Source organism: Diadema setosum, chromosome 7, assembly GCF_964275005.1.
Source record: "Diadema setosum chromosome 7, eeDiaSeto1, whole genome shotgun sequence".
NCBI lineage: Eukaryota > Metazoa > Echinodermata > Echinoidea > Diadematoida > Diadematidae > Diadema > Diadema setosum.
In genome coordinates, this window is record NC_092691.1 from 13,951,027 (window position 1) to 13,971,730 (window position 20,704).

General features: G+C 40.0%; 1 protein-coding gene across 1 annotated transcript in view; it reads right to left on the minus strand.

The window, feature by feature from the left end:
- Nucleotides 1-15,222: 15,222 nt before the first annotated feature.
- The window catches only part of LOC140230890 (uncharacterized), a 297,769-nt gene continuing 292,287 nt past the window's right edge, over nt 15,223-20,704 (minus strand). Inside the window, exon 16 of the mRNA XM_072311033.1 lies at nt 15,223-17,148. Coding sequence (XP_072167134.1) covers nt 17,074-17,148 — 75 coding nt within the window. The 3' untranslated portion in view covers nt 15,223-17,073. The remainder of the gene's footprint in view (nt 17,149-20,704) is intronic.

The following is a 20,704-nucleotide window of genomic DNA, read 5'->3' on the forward strand; positions in this document are numbered from 1 at the left end:
TCATCTTTGGAATTCAAATAAAAATATCTCTTAAAAACATTTTTCATAGAATAAGGGAAATTATCATTCCCCAAAGTATGTTATATCTGTGGAAGGAACCAAGCAGGGGGAAGGAGTCTATCGAAAGGAGATATCCCCTCTCACAGAAGGGAGATTTTGCATTTCAGAATTAAATTTTAACAATCCGATGCACACTTAAAGTGAAAAACTTGGGCAGTTTTCTGTCTAGAAAGCAAAAAACAAAAAACAACAACAAAAACTAACAACAACAAAACATAGTCCACATCTCAGAATTTAATGGGGTGGGGGTCAACTATCCCTGCCACCACCCCACCCCTCTTCCAAACTAATGTCCCGGTATGCGCATGTGTTTTATTCCACTTGTTGAAAAGAAGAGAGAGTTTTAAGAAACAATATTGTTCAGTGGTCGCTATCCCAGTCAAATAAATTGTTTATCAATAGGTGATTTCCTTCACCTGTATACCTTAAGATGATGTAGGCCTGGTATTTGCCTTGCACGTTATTACATCTATTTCTTTTTTAGTATTCTCGTTTATATTTTGATGTGAAAGTTGTTTACTTTGCCACGATTTTATTTGTACATAGAAAAAATAATCCAAGACTGAAAATGAAACTGATACAATATTTAATGATTGACATGATGCACATATTGTGTATTAACTATAGCAATAAAAGTGAGCAATTCAAAAGGCGTGTACTCATTTCACATGAACATTAGCGATGATCCTCTGACCTCTGGAGGATATTGAAAGATATGCATCAAAATGTAAGAATATTGATGTCTGGTCTCATTGGTTTGTAATGGCCTGCTGCTTATGAAATAATAATTATATTTAAAAAAATGCATTTTGTGTGTGTGTGTGTGTGTGTGTCCAAAATTGTATGCAGAGTATTCCACACACAGTTCAATTTTGACTTCCATCTAGGACAATGAGCGGTTACTTTTTTCTCAACTACACTGTAATATCAAAATCTATTGAAAAAACACGGTGGCGGCTGGGTCTAACACTTTATCATTCCTTTTCGTTGGAGATCCATGCGGGATGGTCAAAACAAACATAAAAAATAGATATCTCAGACCTAATTGTTATAACAAAGCATCATATCCTCATATACCCAACCCAACCCTCTATGCCCAGACAATGTAAACCACCCCATGGACTTACTTGGAGCTTTAGAATATCCTTTGTCAACAGAGAGAGACATCCAAACCTTTGCAGTGCCGACTAAGATCTGCCATGGGACTGATTGGTATTGGCTCTGCATCATTGACAGCAGATCTCGTTTCCTATTCTCCTTCTTCTTCTACTTCTTCTTCTTCTTCGTCTTCTTCTTCTTCTTCTTCTTCATTATACTGTGTAATCTTGTAATATTCTGCCATGGAGCCTTTTCTTAATTGGTTAAAGAAGGTATCCAAAGAGCTATATGAAGCAAAAAACAACAAACAAATGCAAAAACAAAAAGAGAGACATATGTATCTTTAATAACAGAGCTGAATATTGAGTATCTCTCTCCTGAAGTGTTTCAAAGAGATACAAGAGACAGTGGCCGAGAGTAGCCGCCACCTTTTTTGGGAGTAGGCCTACTTTGTGTTCTTGCAAATGATGCCTGACATTTTTGGTCATTTGCCCTTTTTGAAGAATGCAGCAATAGAGCCACAACTTCCTGCGGAGTGGATATTGTGGGGTCCTTGATGCAGAACATCATCGCTGAATTTGCCTGAGCTGTACTTTCTTACAGGGATTGCCATTGTAGTTTTGTTTTGTTTTGCTTTGTTTTGTTTTTCAAGTGTGGCTGTAACACTGCTTGTTTTGCATATGATGGTCATTGCAGCTAAAGAGTGCATATCTTCTCTGGATCATTCCAAACTTCATGATGTTTCACCTGGGTGAATGGATCCCAGATGATGCATGCATTTTCCAGGACAGTCCTGAGCGGCATGGAGTAGCAAAACACCTGAACTTTATGATACTCGTATCTTCGTCTGGAGAGAGTCTTGGTTGGGTTGAAGTATAACCTTTTTAAGCTGCTGTGGCGATTTGATTCCAGCTGAGCCTCCTATTGGAACTCCAAAATATTTTGCACAATCCGCTTTCTCCATGGTTTGCCATGAATGCTTATCTATTCCCTGGGTAGGTCTCGGATGGCAATAGCTAGTTGCAATACACAGGATTGCTTCATGTGGAATGCATGTTGGGCCTCACAGTATGTCGAGGTTTTCAAGATGGTCCATGATGTCGCAGCTGTGGACTGTATACTCCAGGACCATGAGTCATTCATCGCAGTCATACTGTAACAACCCAACAGCTTTACACTGGCCAATACAGGCCCACCAGCTGGAAACTATGCAAATATTGCCCATGAGCTTGACACTTAGGCAAACCAGTCCCATAATGAGTCCGACGAATGGGGGAAAAGATCTATGAGACTCACACTGAATAGATTAAACACTCTGTATATCAGTCTCGTGTGCCTTGTTTTCCTCGAGTGTCGAGATAATGGCCATATTTGCTAGTCTACATAACTAACCCAAACATAACAGTTGTATTTGAGGTCACTGCCATCACTCAAGAAACTTAAGCTTTATTTCTGAAGTAATTGACCTCTCACATTTCAGAGACCTGTTACTATAAACCAATGCTCTGTGGAATATGCATACATACTTTGATCAAAACATCAGTGCGTGATTTGTACATGATTAAGCATTTACGATTACACCAATGAAGCCAAACATCAAACAGGTAAGCCTACACATGTGACCTCAGTGACCTCTCATTGTCCTGAGAGGTCAAAGTTGGATATAATGCACAGGCTAACCAATGTTCCATGGAATGACAAGATTCTTCTATTATAGCATAAATGATTGTACATCGGGTATTACAAAGTTGACCATTGACTATACATAGAATATCAATATTCTGATATTTTGAGGTCATTGACCTGTCACCTTCCTCAGAGGTCAAAGGTAGAGACACGTGAGTAATTTCTCTTGCTCTGTGGAATAGGAAAACAATTCAATTGTAATACAAATGAATATAACATCTAAATCATGTTTGTAATCAACCAATTGCACCAAATATCAATGTTCTGACATTTTGAGGTCATTGGCCTCATCATAGGTCATCTGAGGTCATCAGAGGTCAAAGGTAGAAATCTGACTCGAAAGGCTCAGTGGAACATTGAGGCAATTCCTCTTACAAAAATTAGTTTTTAGTACATAATTATCGTGTTTCAGTTATGAGTGACGCATTAAAATATCAATTTTCTGACATTTTGAGGTCATTGACCTCTGAAGGTCATCAGAGGTCAAAGATAGAAACCTGTCAGGGCTCTGTGGAATATAAAGACAATTTCACAGTGACAAAAATTAAGTTTTAGTACATCATTACTGTGTTTTATCATTAACCAATGATGCAAAATATCAATTTTCTGACATTTTGAGGTCATTGACCTCTGGAGGTCATCAGAGGTCAAAGGTAGAAACCTGTCAGGGCTCCGTGGAACATAAAGACAATTTCACTGTGACAAATATTAAGTTGTAGTACATCATTACTGTGTTTATCATTAACCGATGACGCAAAATATCAATTTTCTTAGATTTTGAGGTCATTGACCTCTAGAGGTCATCAGAGGTCAATTCAGACTTACCTCCCGATCTTAAAATTAATCTTATAGCATGTACTAACAATGGTGAGAGTTTCATGCTTTAGTCAAATTTTGCACAATTCTTCGGCTTATCTGCTCTACTATATTGTGTAGCCCCTCTAAAGACAATACCACCCACTGTGGTAGTCTGATTAAGTAATGCGCTGACCCTCCCTGCAATACTGGAAAGCTCTACACGGCAGGAAATAATAAACTACCACTCCTATCTCGCAACACACTTGGGTCGGATGTGCTTCTTGTATCCTCTGTGTCTACATGAGTGAATGCTGGTTGAATATGCAAAAATATAACATGGTGTCAGGAAAAAGGAGTCTCAACTGAATTCTAGTATTAAAGCAAAATGGCAGGATTAAAGCATCCATGACCCCTTAGCTTTGAAGGGCATGTGGCCATCAACTGGGGCAATTAGCTGCGATCATATGGACTATATGAGACGGCAACGGAACTTAACAAGAAACGTGATGACGTGCGTTGTGCTACGTTTTTGCACTTTGCAGGTGCCACAGCCCAGAGGATAGCGAGGACATTTGAATTCAATTAGTCTGAGGAAGTTGAAAAGTACATGCCACTGAAAGAAAAGTTTGACAAAATAATACTGCCAACAGAGAAAAAAACTTTTCTGTATTGAGATACCCATTTAACCTTCGCAATCAGCGATGTGATGAGAACTTCAGCACCTACCTCACCGACCTAAAAGTGCTCATGGCTGACTGCGAATTCAAGGATCTTGAGGATGAGCTGCTGCGTGAATCTGATAATTTGTGGGATTAAGGACCACAGACTCAGAGAAAAGCTGCTTCAAACCGACAACCTCGCCTTGCAGAAATGCATGGACACTTGCAGCATTAAGGAAAGCAGTACAGCGCAGATGGAACAATCACGAAATGGTATCGAGACTGAGGTGCACCATGTTAAAAGCCCTCCACGACCTCGACCACATCAAGAAAAACTGGACATTTTGAAAAGTCAACAAGATGTAAAATGAACCGAAGCTTTGGTGACGGAAAACGCACACCATCGAAACAAATCCAAGCCAGAGCGGATGAGGTGACCAATTACGTGATGCCGATTATGAGCTCCGGATTGATGAGACTGCTGTGGTGACCTCCCAAATGACCGTCGCGACTATCAACGAAACAACAGGGACTCCCAAGACCAAAGTCTATCGCGAAAGAATTACAACTGGGATGTTGGCAACCTCGACCAATACAACCAAGGACCCTGTGACGATGATGACAACGGCTACAATGATGACCAATATTTCTACATAGATGTTATAGTCGACAATGAGGACCAACTTAGAGCTGATGATTGGAGACAAACCTGCAAAGTAAATGGAGTGAGAGTTACCTTTAAGCTAGACTTGGGTGCTCAGGTTAACATATAATCCGAAAGCATCTTTAGGGAAAATAAATCATGTTTGGATGACAAAAATATCACCCTATGTTCATACTCAGGACACATAATGAAACTTGGACAGGCTACATGCAACATGAAAGTGGGCAAGAAAATATTCTCCCTAAATTTTTCAAATGGTAGCTGACAATGTCAGGCCTTTGTTGGGTTTGAAAGCATGTGAGCTGATGAATTTTATGAAGAGGTGCATTCTTGATGATGTGACTGGTGCAGCTAGGTGGAGCACAGCCAAATGTCGCTTTCACAGGGAATCCTAAAATGATGACGGCTGGGCACCCTGTGAACCCATCCGAAACCCAAGACCAAATTTCTCGCACAAGTGCAGAAAGTGCAGCAAAACTCAACCCTACCCATGGGAAGAGTGACCTAGCTGCTGGGCATGTGGATTTGTTCAACAGTCTTGGCCGATTATGTAACCATGAATATGACATCTCGATTCGACATGATGTTGCACCCGTAAAGTGTCCACTGTGTTTGATACCGCACTAGTTATGGGACAGTATGAAAGTTGAGCTCGACCGAATGGAGTCGATGGGGGTAATCAAGCGAGTAAGGGCCCCACAGATTGGGTAAGTGTGATAACCGTAGTCCATAAGCCGGATGGATGAGTCTGAATTTGCCTTGACCCCCGCAGATTGAATATGGCAATCTGACGAGAGCACTACCCCATGCCCATGCCTAGCAATTATCGCTGACAAACAAAAGTTTGTATTACACGACATTCAACACCCAGTTTGGCCAATATCACAACGAGGTGATGCCATTTGGCATCTCATCAGCCAGTGAAATTTGGCAGTGAGCCATGATAAGTGAGTTTGGCCAACTGGAGGGTGTTGAAGTGGTCGCAGACAACATTCTGATTTGGGGCAAAAATGACACAGAACATGATGCCCGTCTAGCAGCTTTTCTAGACAAAGTCTGTTCATGTGGCTTGAAGCTGAGCAAAGCCAAGTCAATCATTCACGCGAGCGAGATATAGTATGAAGGCCACGTGATCAGTAGTGATGGCGTAAAGCCCAGCAATGATAGGATCTAAGCAATCACACAGCTACCCTATCCGAAATCAAAAAAGGAGGTTGAAACCTTCCTCAGAATGGTTTACCTACCTGAGAAAATTCATCCCATACCTAGTAGAAATGACAGCCCCTCTACGTGAACTGACGAAAAAAATGTGATCTGTCACTGGGAGCATGAACACGCAAGCGCTGTCTGTTCACTAAAGAACATTATCACATTTGCACCAGTACTGAAACTCTACGATGCAGCGAAGCCGGCTGCCCTAGCAACAGACGCATCCAATGCTAGATTTGGAGCCATGCTCATGCAGGATAATAATCCTATCGCCTATGCATCAAGACGTGTGAATGATGCTGAAAGCAACTAAGCGGCAATAGAAAATGGGGATACTGTTTGCTTGTAATAGATTCCATGACTACGTGCATGGACAGAAAGTGACAATACACACAGACCACAAGCTGCTGATTGGCACAGCCACAAAACCGTTGCATAAGTCAGGGAGGTGGCACCTCCCTGCATAAGTTAACCCCACGCCTTCAGCGCATGCATCTGCATCTACTGGCTTACGACATCCAGCTCCAGTGGAAGCCTGGGAAAGAGATGTTTGTACCGGATGCCTTAAGCCACTTGCTGCCAGTGAGCACTAAGCGTGTACAAACAGAGCCTATTATCAAAGTAGAGATAGACACGGTAGAAAGCGCTATGCACATGTCTCCTCACAGACTGGAGCAATTTCGGAGAGAGACTGTGCGATCCTGTTCTCCAAAAAGTTTGTGGGTGTATACGCAGTAAATGGCCGGAGAACAAGAATGGCGTGCCGCATGAATTGAAGCCTTATCACTCATTTCGTGATGAGGTCAATGAAATTGATGGGCTGATAATGAAAGATGCTAGAATCGTAGTTCCTGCATGTCTTCAGAAGGAAATGCTAAATATCCTTCATGAGTCCCACATAGGTGTAGTAGTCAAGCTCAAGATGAGAGCCAAGAATATCTTCTTTTGGCAGGGGATGAACGCTCAAATCGAGGACAAGGTTGCATGCTGCTCAATCTGCCAGACTGCCAAAAAACAGCAACAATCTGAGCCACTCATCCCACATAACATACCTGATAAACCATGGTCAAAAGTAGGGATAAATATATTTCACCTTAACGGAACTCACTATCTACTAGCAGTATACTTGTCTACTACTCTAAATTACCAGAAGTTCAAAGCCCTCCAAGAAATGACAGCACATTATGTCATCAATGAGCTAAAAAACATGTTTGCCTGTAATGGCAGCCCAGATGAGATAATCACAGACAATGCCAAACAATTCGTCTGTGCAGAATTTGAGAGGTTTACGCTGGAATGGGAAAGTGAACACAAAACATTGAGCCCTATCTATGCACAAAGCAATGGGCAAGCAGAACGGCACGTTCAGACAGTAAAATCGCTCATGAAACAAGCAAAAATGAGCAACCATGAACCGACGTATGCTCTGCTAGAGTATAGAAATACACCCATTGACGGTTTAGATGGGTATATGCCCGCTCAACTTCTCAATGGACGGCTATTGAGGAGTCTTGTGCCTACTCCAATGACCCTCCTCAAACCACATGTCGTGCCCCCCATAAATGATAACCTCGTGGCAAGACAGAAACAGCAGCAACTAGAAATGTCGCTACGGCGACTGGTATGCCTCCGTCATAATGCATGATTCTCCTAATAGGTCTATAGTACATGTGGACAATGTGTGATTACATTTTCACAAAATTGGCAAAATATTAAAATGACATGTTTGTCACAAAATGTGTTGAATGTTCACCTTCCTTGACCTAGATTTAATTGGATGAATAGGAGAGCATGTATTTGGGGATTTAAGGACTTAAACTTGACTTTGACCTTTTCATATGTTTATGCATTGAGTAATTTTCAAGGTTTGGAGAAAAAGTGCAATTTCTGTCTTGAATAGTAAATTGTTACCATTTTCATCTGGCCTTTCACCCTAAAATTCATAAGAGAATCACTGTCAGGCAGAACATGCATAAATATGTACTAAGTTTCAAGATAACTTGAGCCACTTCCGAGATATGGAGGAAGAAGTAAGTTCAGCACTTTCACTTGATCTTTGACCTTTATAACTTTTGCATCGATTGTCCAATTTTCCTCAAACTTTCACTGATGTGTTCTACTAATATTGCTGCATTCTCTCAATCTTTATGTTTATGAAGGTGAACTTGTCCTTTAAGAAAACATATTGTTTTTGATTGGAAAGGTTGTTCCTGAACCACTCCAAGGCCATTCTACGTATTCTATAATAATACATTTTGTGAAGTAGTGTTTCGTGGTTGATCATGTCAAAGGCCTTGGAGAAGTCTAGGAAGATGACCATTGTGTGTAAAGATCTATCAAGAGCAAGTGCAACTTTTTGCACAATGGGTAGTATTATGTTGTTCTCTGAAACCAAATTGGAAATTGGAAAGATCATTCCTTTTTCACAAAAGAGGCTGTCCTGATGAAAATTATTTTTTTCTTCTTCTAATTTTTGTGATAGAAGATAATATAAGAATTGGTCGGTAATTGCTCACATCTGGTCTGTTATCTTTCTTTATGAAGGAATAACCTCTGTAATCTTCATTGCATCACCATTTAATAAAGACATATTAAACATATAAACCAATGGATCAGCTTTATACTCAATAATATTTTTAAGAATATAATTATCAATGCCACCATATCAAGAACCTTTCTCGATTGGCATATTTGAAACAATATCAAATAATTTCATGCATACAGGAGAAAAAAAAATTTCAGCTTGATCTGATAAACCCTTCATTGTTGTTGCTACTGTGGTTAACATCCTGTTTTTTGTCCCACTCATCACGCAGCTTAAGCGCTTAAATAGACCCTGCGCTTTTCTCACTTCAAACTTTTCAAATGTGTGTGCTTTATTTCCAATATTTAGATAGGTTAGGAGAGTCCATTTGAGTTGGGGTATACATCATCTTAAAGCTTAGAGTCTGCTCTATCAGAATCTGCCCTCAACTAAAAATCTATGTCTGGTCACTTTTTATTGGTTTTGTTATGCAGGGTCACATATATAAAGTTACATGTATTTTCTAAGCCTATTTTCCTGTGCATGATTGCTGGACAACTTCAGAATACATGTAAGAGATACATTCACCAAGGTTGAAGAGACTTTCTTCACACCTCCATGATGAGACATTGTATCTGCATGTCTATGATAATCATAAAGTGAACCAGGGAGGAATGTGTATGCCACCTCCTGGAGTGAACGTTACACCAAGGAAATCCTATAATCCTTGCGTACTGGTTATAATCATGCTTTCTAGCCCCGTCATAGTGTGTGTAGCACGACTGTAAAGTGAATCTAATCTGTACATGACATATCAGTGGTGACGAGAATTATCTGACATTGATGTCAACATGATTTTGCAGTGGACTTTGCTCTTCAGCTAAACAGGGAGAAAGGGAAAAGAATGTACAAATGAAATTACAACTTCTAGCCACAATGTTAATCTATTGATTTTATGATACTAAACTTTGATGTCCGGAGAATGAACGTAAAAAAACCCCAAAAAACTGTACGATGTTCGACTATGCAGTTAAAAAATAAAAAGACTTAAAGCCAGATCACTTTTCATTCTACAGATCAATATCATTGAATATTCCTTAATTTCGGAGGTGCGTTTGCCCCCCCCCCCCCCCCCCCCGAGTTTTGGGGGGGGGGCACTGCAATGAACAAACTTGGAACTACAGTCATCAATGTACAAACACAAGGTAACTTTGCTTTATCAAGTCTGGTTCTAGAGAAGAATTGTAAATATTCCTTAATGTTGGGGAGGGGGGATTAGGTCCCCTCGGGTTCCCAAGGGGAGCATCCGGTGCCGTGTTGAACAAATTGAGATCTTAACTTCCTGACATGCAACCTGTCAAGTTTGGTGAATATTCATCAATTGGTTTTTCAACGATTATGAACATGTACAATTTACACCACCATTTGGACCCATTCCACCCCACTCCCCTGGGTCCCAAGGGGGGGGGGGTCTCAAGGGGGGAAGGGGAACCCCTGATTCTGCCATGAACAAACTTGAAACAACAGTCATCAATATACTGACTCACTGTATTAACTTGGCTCAATCACTTCTGGTTGTAGAGACAATATTTAAAGATTCCTCACTGGGGGGTGCATTGCCCCCCCCCCCCCCCCCCCCAGGTGGGGCATGGTGCCCATTTGATGGAATTGAGATTCTATCCCCCAGGGATACTACCTGCCAAGTTTGGTGAAAATTCATAAAGGGCTTTTCAAGAAAAAGATGACAAATTACAATTTAGGCCCTAATCTAGCCCCCCTTGGGCCCCGCAGGTGGGGCAAGGTGCCCATTTAATGGGAATGAGATTTTATCCCCCAAGGGATGCTACCTGCCAAGTTTGGTGAAAATTCATGATGGCATTTTCAAGAAAAGGATGAAAATGTAAAATTTGGGCCCTATTAGGACCCCTCCCCATCCCCTTCCCCTGGGTCCCAAGGGGGGCACCCATGATTCCGCCATGAAAAAACTTGAAACTACAGTCATCAATGTACTAACTCATAGTACTAACTTAGCTATATCACTTCTGGTACTAGAGAAGAGTTTTTAAGATTTTTTTTTTTTTTTGGGGGGGGGGGGGGGGTTGGGCCCCTCTGAGGGCCCCCAGGTGGGGCATGGTGCCCATTTGAACAAATTGAGATCCTATCCCCCTAGGGATGCTACCTGCCAAGTTTGGTGAAAATCGGTCATGGGGTTCTCAAGAAGAAGATGAAAATGTAAAAAGTTTATGCACGACGGACAACGCACGCTGGACGCCGGACGAAGAGCGATCGCAATAGCTCACTTGAGCCTTCGGCTCAGGTGAGCTAAAAATCAATTGTGCTAAAACTTTCCACAAACCAGGCACATGGGCATGGTAGTCTAACGTATGAGCCAAATCTCAGGTGGTGCATACACAAAATGGAACATTCAGAAATTGAAAGATGAAACCAGAATGAAATCACAATTTATTTGGTAAATATACCATACCAAGAAAGGCACTTTAATGGCAGCCGTGTCACTAATTTCCAAGAAATACAAATGATACGTAATATTAATATCATATTATGTATTATTTGCATCTCTTGGAAATTAGACCAAATGAAAGTTAGACTGAAAGGTGATTAGCCGAAATAGTGTTTAGACGAAATGCTAATTGCACGAATTGGCTAGTGGACTAACTGGAAATTAGACGAAATAGGAATAGAATAATTGCCTATTACACCAATCAGGCAGTGGACTAAGTGGTAATTAGCCGAAATGTCCATAGACCGAATGATAAATAGACTAAATGGAATTTAGATAAACTGATAATAGACATAATGATATTAGATGAAGAGGGAAAAAATCCAAATCGATGAAATGACAATTAGCCAAACTCGATATTAGACTAAGTGAGGATTAGACCAAAGTGCACTAGACGAAATCGATAGTAGACCAAATGAGTTTAGCCGTATTGCTGTTTGACAAACTGGGAAATAGACCATCTAATAGTAGACCAAGTGGAAACAAACTGTATCCACGACCCCTTAGAAAAGAGAGAGAGACACCAAACAAAAAAAAAGGACAAAACTTTAAATCAGAGACACATGGTGTGATCAGAGTACTAATATGTTAATGTTCATAATTGACTGGAAATGCCCTGAGTGTATTGGTAAGGTTTCACCATCTAGCCAACTTCTCATGGCATGGCTCATTCAAGTGAAAAGAATTTTGAAAGAAGTGTCACACCTTGATATGCTTGACTGACAACCTGCAACGACCTGAACTGTCCCCAATTTGCATACCCTCAGTAAGACATATAAGACATCAAAATAAAATGCTCAGGGGAAATGTTGAGTGATGCACATAAAGCTGTAAGGTGCAAATTATTCTGGCAAGAACAGCTGTCAACAGGACCATGACAGCATTAGGGCCTACTGGAATCTTTTGTTTCTAGCAACAGTAAGAGTTTCAGCACTTTTTTTTTTACTAAAAAAAGGAATGTTTGCACGCTTACCTTAGTGAAAGTAAAAAGAAAGGACAATTATGGCCAAAGTATGCTGGCTTGGCACAAATCGAATATATTGGAGACATATCACGGAACCATACATATTTTTTGTGGCTTATCTAAACAAGAGACCCAGGGGTCTCGCGCTCACCTGAGTATCTCAAGTTCACCTTCCCCGCAGTCAATAATCAAATAACACATAGCACTACTGTAGCTTATTGCTTACAATTTGAGAAAAGAAGATTTTCAAAGATTCCTCAATTTGGCAGTTTTGACTGTCCCCCCCCCCCCTCTTTGAATCATGTCCATTCATACAATATTCTATCACGCAAGCAATAATAACTGCAAAGTTTGGTGAAAATTTGACCACGCAAGAAAAAGATGAAAATGTTGAAATATGGCCCCAATTTGTCTACAGAAATAGATTTTTAAAGATCCCTTAATCTTTTTTTTTTTTTTGGGGGGGGGGGCCCTTGGGGTCCCCAGGGGGTGCATGGTGCCCATTTGAAAAAAACAAAAACAAAAAAACAAAACAAAACTAGATCCTATCCCCCTAGGGATGTTTCCAGCCAAGTTTGGTGAAAATCCATTATGGGGTTTTCAAAAAGATGAAATGTACAATTTAGGTTCCAATTAGGACCCCTCCCTCTCCCTCCCCTGGCTCCCAAGAGGAGCACCCCTGATTCCGCCAGGAACAAACTTGAAACTTTAGTCATCAATGTACTAACTCATAGTATTAACTTAGCTCTATCACTCCTGGTTCTAGAGAAGAAGATTTTTTTTTCAAAATGAGATCCTATCCCCCTAGGGATGCTACCTGCCAAGTTTGGTGAAAATCGGTCATGGGGTTTTCAACAAGAAAATGAAAATGCAAAAAGTTTACGCACGACGGACACTGGACGCCAGATGAAGAGCAATCGCAATAGCTCACTTGAGTCTTTGGCTCAGGTGAGCTCACAAAAGAAAGAATTTAAAACATCAAGGGAAACAGTATGTTGTGATGTATTGGCTGCAACTTCTCCTTCTGTTATATGAATGATAACAAAAGGAGTTAAACAGTCTGGTTCTAAAAACCTCCATAAGACATATTAATGACACATTTATCCTTCTAGAAGTGAAAAAATTCTGTGGACAGAAAAAAAAAAACACTCTATTAAAGGGGATGGCTAGTAACTGATCAGTGGGAATCAGTGGGAATGCTGGGGGATGATTGTTCCAATTCTTGTGGGATTCATTTAAGAGTACATTATATATCTATTGTTCTGTGAAAATCATTTGCTTCAGAACAGTCTCATATTCAAGTAATGTGCAGTTTAATGTCCCGTCACTGTACAGGCATGCTAACCTGGAAACATTAACATGCGACGCCTGGGTATGCCTGAAGTTACGCAATATTTTGTAAGTGCATGTCAGACCTGAAATTGCTCAAAAACATGATTTCATATACAAATCCAGTGCAAATTCCGTTTCTGACCAAAATTCATAAATGTATCATTATTTTTACTTTTACTTATCAAAATCAATCAATTTCATGTTTTTTACGATCGGAATAGTGTCGCCGATGATTTCCATCGAAAAAAAAAACACAACAAAAAGTGAAAAAACAGTGAAATACATAAGAAATTTAAAAACCAATAAAATACATAACAAAAAAATGTTGATACCGCCGTTTTATTTAATGTACATTCAATAAGAATCTTACGAGTACCTAGACCAAAAATTAGCAGTTTTAGACCTTTAATTACAGATTTACAGCCAAATTCTTTTAATTTCATGCATAAATTAGCATAATTAATTTATTAGAAATAAATTTGAACAAGGAAAAGTAGAAATTACGCGGTGCGTAATATATGTCCCCGACGGAAGTAGCATTTAGTAGCAAAATGTACAATATAGGTAAAAAGATCAAGGTCAAAGGTCAAAGAAGTCAAAGGTCAAAATTCTATGTAGAAGTTTTGAAGCCCTCACCTAGTGCCATCACATAAAGCAAACAGAATCGAAATCGGGTTAGAAATGGCGAAGGAGTAGCATTTTGTAGCAAAATGTACAATATAGGTCAAAAATCAAGGTCAAAGGTCAAAGAAGTCAAAGGTCAAAATTCCGTGTAGAAGTTTTGAAGCCCTCACCTAGTGCCATCACATAAAGCAAACGGAATCGAAATCGGGTTAGAAATGGCGAAGGAGTAGCATTTTGTAGGTAATGTACAATATAGGTCAAAATCAAGGTTTAAGGTCAAAGAAGTCAAAGGTCGAAATTCTGCGTAGAAGTTTTGAAGCCCTCACCTAGTGCCATCACTTACAGCAAACGGAATTAAAATCGGGTTACAAATGGCGAAGGAGTAGCATTTTGTAGCAAAATGTACAATATAGGTCAAAAATCAAGGTCAAAGGTCAAAGAAGTCAAAGGTCAAAATTCCGTGTAGAAGTTTTGAAGCCCTCACCTAGTGCCATCATATAAAGCAAACGGAATCAAAATCGGGTTAGAAATGGCGAAGAAGTAGCATTTTGAAGCAAAATGTACAATATAGGTCAAAGGTCAAGGTCAAAGGTCACAACTGAAATTCTGTATAGAAGTTTCAAAGCTCCCATGTAGTGCTATCATATAAAGCAGACAGAATCAAAATCGGGTTAGAAATGGCGAAGGAGTAGCATTTTGAACATTTTGATCACACACGGACGCACGGACGGACACACGGACACACGGACGCACGGACGGACACACGGACACACACACGTACGGAGCCCGTTTCATAGTCCCCTGCTCAAACTCGTTCGGCGGGGACAACAATTGTGAAAGAAATACCTATTCAGTTTTACAGATTACCTTGTGGGTGACGTGCGTGCCAATTTCCCTTGCGATCACGCGGTCAACGGCCAAGACCTGGGGGGGGGGGGGGGCCCAATGAGCCTCCCCCCCCCCCCCCCCCCAATCCTGCAAGGCATCAAAATAGCCCAGTCTTTTTAGGGTTAAATGTAAAACACATAATGTAGTCAAAGTATTAATGTGCATATTACATAGCTGGCTCGACACGCACAGTGTATGTTTGACACAGTACCAATTAACCCAAATCCTATTCAGTGGTTTATTCAACTGAAGAGGATTTCAGAAAGTGTAACAGTCAGGTGTGCTTGAATGTGTTGAAGGGTATAACGACCTTACACATCCACAGTATACAAATAAGCCACAAGACATTACAACTCTATCTCTACACATAAAGCAGATACTAGGTAGCACAGTTTCATAAAGCTGTAAAGCCTACACATTGCAAAACAGTTGTAAACTGCATCACAATGACACTTACTGGCATCCATTGTCTCTACATAGCAACAGTGTTTCAAAACAAATCGTAATGCAGATTGTAATTCTTGTGTGCATGACCTTGTGCAATATGAAAAGTGATCAAACATTTGTCATCAAAACACCATATTGGCATTGCATAACATTGCATAGATCCTGAAAAAAAAAATGGAAAGATAGAAAGACCCCTCTCCCAATGTTCCCCACCAACCCGACCATACCACCATATGCCACCCCCTGCCAGCACATACACGCGGGCATGCGCATGACTGTGCGCTAGCCAACGAGGGAAGGGAAGTGCAGAACTGCATGGCCAAAGAAGTGGGGGTGGGGACAAGGCAGTTCAACTGTAGACGAGCAACAGACTTACAAACTCATAAAGACCTGCAACTATAATAGTCAAATGGTAAACAGTTAAATGGAAACTTGTGATTTGGTTGCTAAAATCTTTTATGTGAAGGTTCTCATCATTATGCCAAACCAGTGCAATCACACATACCACTTACATTGTGAGGACTGTAACATACTAAAAAAAAAAAAGACTGTGGACAATGTATGAAAATAAACATAGCTGGGTAGGCACACATTATGTGGGTGATGCATTTCCTGTATCATGTGCGACGTCATGAAAGAGACTGCAAAACTATTATGCTGTCCTTTGGCTTATGATGTGTTATCAAACCCAAATCTTCGTACAGTACCTCTTACAAACTAATATTCCATCAACATTTTGTTCACTTTTCCTGGGATAAAAACACACAACATAACTATTCTATTTATCTGTCTAGAGGATTTGACAGTTCTGTGAAATCTCGGCAAAGGAAGTTTTCAGACCAGTAGTTTGTATATTACCACAAGTAGTATTTCATATACATAGCTTCATTAGTGTTTGCAATTTACACAAGACTGCAGTTATTTAGACTTTGTAAAATGTTGCTACTGGCAAGAGCATTCCATTTACTTATCCTATGGAAATAGGCTTAACATCAAAATGTCACAAAGTTGGTCACATAGGAGCAATGAATGGTACAATAAAGATATGATGTATATGAAGGTGTAATCATTATCACATGCCTGCTTGTTGCCTCTTTTCTTTGTTTGGTTTGGGCATACCTTGATTTGTATCTAGTTGAAATAATTAGAAAGTTTCCCCTTTGCATGAAATTGTGAAGCATCATACATTTTAAGTTTACCTAGAATCTACTATTTGAAACATGATTCTTACAATGACCTTTCAGGGGTATGAACATACCTTAACAAACAGTGTTACCACTGGAAACAGTTCTGTGTTACACAAATAAATCCCCAGAAAGGATGTACCTTCTAGCTCAAAGCAATTATATTGTTAGCAATGTGTGGTACATGATATCTTGCTCCGTGTGATTTCAGACATGTGAGCATGCCTGCTACTTGATGGCTGTGGTATAGGTATAGGTCCAAAAAGTACACAGTCAGAGCATACATCAGTGTCTCTTTCCCTCTCTTGGCTCTTCAAGATGATGCTGACTTCTTTCTGATGTGACAACAATAGCACTGACAAGTTGAAGGTGATGTAGCATCAATCAGACTAAACTGGCTCAGTAAAAAGGTGCATCATGTGACCTGAGTACCATTCCGAAGCTTCACAATTTGCTGAAGGGCTTCCTTCACCTCTGGGCTAATTTCATTCTGAAGTGGATTTAATAAGAAAGAAGAGGGAGAGGAAAAAATCACTAAGTATTGCATTTCAATGAATCCTAGGAATATTTACAAGATAATTTGCATTCAACAACATGAAGCTCACAAAAAGTAAAGGGAAAAAAAGAAAATTGGTTTAACACTTCTGCACAAATGCTAATATGATGTAAAAGTGAATACGCATAAATGAAAATACAAAGCAGTATCATATTTTCCTACACACATGAATCAAATCTGACATTTTTTTAAAACAGGGTTTGTACACTAATTTGACTCTAAATCAAAGTCAAAGGATTTACCAAGATATCAGGCCTACAATTTACATAATGATATTCCTGTGGCATACATGAACTCCCTGTGAAACAATTATAATCACTAGTGGAATGCAATCAAGTTTGATTGATGGCATGAAATGTTAATTAGCAAGAGTGATGGAAAAAAGGATGTGAAATTTAGTATTGAATTGGAGGAATTACACGAAAATCTGTTCATTCACATATGAATAATACCGTTTCATGTCTCAAACATGCCTGCAGATGCCTTTATTGAAAGATTGACTGTGTAGAGAATTCTTGCAGTCTCCATCCACAGTATAGGGCAGTATATGATATCATATTTCTTCCGGTCAGAAAATTTTACTTTTTTCTATAATATTGGATGCGAAATATGACTATATCAGATGGATTTAATGTAATCTATTAGTAGTGAATTTGGTAGATTTGTATAATTGAATGAGTGATTAGAGTTATTTTTTTTTTTTTGGTAAGGTTAAATGTGTATTTTATATTTTTTTCTTTTTGTCCTGAAGCAGCTGATCAAATGTATGTTTGTTTATAAATGTACATACATGAATATATTTGTGTATCTGTCAATTGTGCTTTGATGGACTGGGTCCATTGCATTTCTGTTCTTGTACTTACCTGCCTGTGGGCAGGTAGTCCCTAGGATTGTTTGTTACATGCTTTCATTTGTGAAGGAAATAAAGTATGTTTTATATATACATGTGTATATATATATATATATATATATATATATATATATATATATATATCAAGAGTAAAATCAGTCGTATAAACACCGCAGGAGCCAAAAAATTGGACTGACGTTTCGGTCAAAGACCTTTATCAAAGTAAGTCTGAACATAAACAATTTGATGCAAGAAACTAAGAAGACGCATAAGTTGCCAAGATACAAATAATAACAAAAGCCCTGCTGGACGCATGGTATAAGCGCTAGGGGGTGACGTCAGAAATGAAAAAAGAAAAGATGTGCAATTTAAAGCAATAGAGTGCGAAGGTTATCATGACGCAAGAAAACCTAGGCGCATGACGTAATAAAAGAAAGTAAGGAAAATGCCTTAGAAAAATAAACAAACAATTAGACAAAACAAAAAACAAAAGGCAAGGCGTCACAAAAGAAAGGTCCAAGATGAAGAGCGTAAGGTGAGCAAAAAGCGCATCTAGAGAGAGACGTCATAAAAAGAGTGTGACACAGTGTGGTAAAGGAAAAAAAAAAGGGAGAAAATAAAGTTCCAGAAAATTACAGAGACGAGAGATGCGTTCGCGCAAACCTACACACACAATAATAATAAGAAAAAATATAAGAAATAAAAATAATAATAATAATAATAATAAAGATAACATAAAAATAATGATTATAATAATAAATGAATAAAGATTAAGTCCTGAGCATAGCGTAAAGTTCGCTGAATTAAAGTTCACTGATTAATTTTGAAAGATCGAAATGTAGCATTGATCCCATGAGGCTGGAAAGTTTCGAGGTTGAAGATGATTTTCTCCTCCATTGTCTTTCTCTCTCTCTCGTCAAGGCAGGTTCTTAGTACACATACCTTGACATCGTTGCAAGTGTGGTTAGCGAGGTTAAAATGACGAGCAACGGGAAGTCCAGGGGTGTTCAATCGAATAGACGTCAAGTGCTCGGTGACCCGATCTGCCAGTCGTCTTTTCGTCTCGCTGATATACACCATGCCACAGAGAGTACATGTCAATCCATATATGACGTTGCTGGTAACGCAGGTGTACTGCCCTCGAATGTGTCATGTGCCTTTGGGACCCAGGACATCATCAGAATAGACAAGGGCACATGTCTTGCATCTGGGTCGCATGCATCTAGTGGTGCCGGGAGAAGCGTCATCTCGATTGTCTAGAAGTTTGGAGCGGACCAGATAGTTTTTTAGGTTGAGATCTCTCCTGTACGCAGTAACAATAGGATCCACACCAAAGATCTTCTCTGTAGATTCGTTTGAACCTAGGATGTTCAGGTTGGCACGAACAGCACGAGCGATGCGCTCCGTCGTCTTGGGCGTTGGAAGTGTTGGGCCTCTTGGTGAGAGCTTGTTGTCGGGTGATCCTGCTAGCCTTAGCCTTTGCCTCTTCGACAATCTTAGCGGGGTAACCTCGGTCGGTGAAGAAGGTTGCCATCTCATCGACTCGTCTTTCGTACAGTGTGTCAGTGCTGCAGATCCGTCGAAGTCTCAGGAACTGGGAAAACGGGATCGCCTTCTTGCAGGATGGGGGATGACAGGAGTCATATCTTAGATAAGAAGTCAGTCGGCTTGTAGTGCACATCTGTGACTAGACCATCCTCGTGAATACTGACCGAGACGTCTAGAAACGTAACACAATCGTCAGAAATCTCAGAAATACTGACTGATAAGCTCCATCGGACAGTTAATGGTGGAGATAATAGGACGTCCAGAGTTGTTTACCTTGTGGATCTTGGGCAGGAGATAGAAAGTGGCACATTGAGGATTATCCTGGATTAGGGTTAACAGCATCAGCGGGTAATTGTCCTTCCTTAATGAGTTCATTTACTGTTCTTGTGATGATGTCGTGCTGATCCGGAGTAGGGTCTTCTTCCAGTCTGGAGTAGAACTCATCATTAGACAACTGGCGCATAGTTTCTTGTACACACAGATCACGTTTCCACACGATGGCACCTCCTTTGTCGGCAGATTTGATCACATAATCTTTGTTGGTTTTCAGCCGTCTGATGGTAAGGCGTTCCTGGCGGATAACATTAGGGGTAGCAGGAGTGTCTGATTTCAAAATGTTTTTGATGTCAGACCTGCACTTAGAAATGAATGCGTCCAGTGGGGGGTACTTGCCTTCTTGAGGAGTTCAAGATGACTTCCGTTGTTTAAGAGCATCAAATGGATCTGGTTTACAAGCCTGGTCGTCGTCTTCTGGTGGTGGGTTTGTATCAGCTACGTCATCAGAATCATGATGAAATGAGCCCTAAGACGTAGCCGTCGAGCGAAATTTTCAAAGTCACTACGTACCTCAAATTCATCAACTCACTCCGATGTGGGGATGAAAGACAATCCGCGTTGGAGGACAGCGGTTTCCTCCTTCGTAAGATGAAGATTAGGAGGTATGGTGACAACAAGTTTCTCGTCATCCAACGGAACTCGGTGGGCGCAATTATCGATGGGTCGAAGTTCTCTAATTTTCTTCTTTTGTTGGAAGTTAGCAGTTGATAGTACTCACGATTGCAGATGTGAACCAAATGGCGAATCTCACGGAGT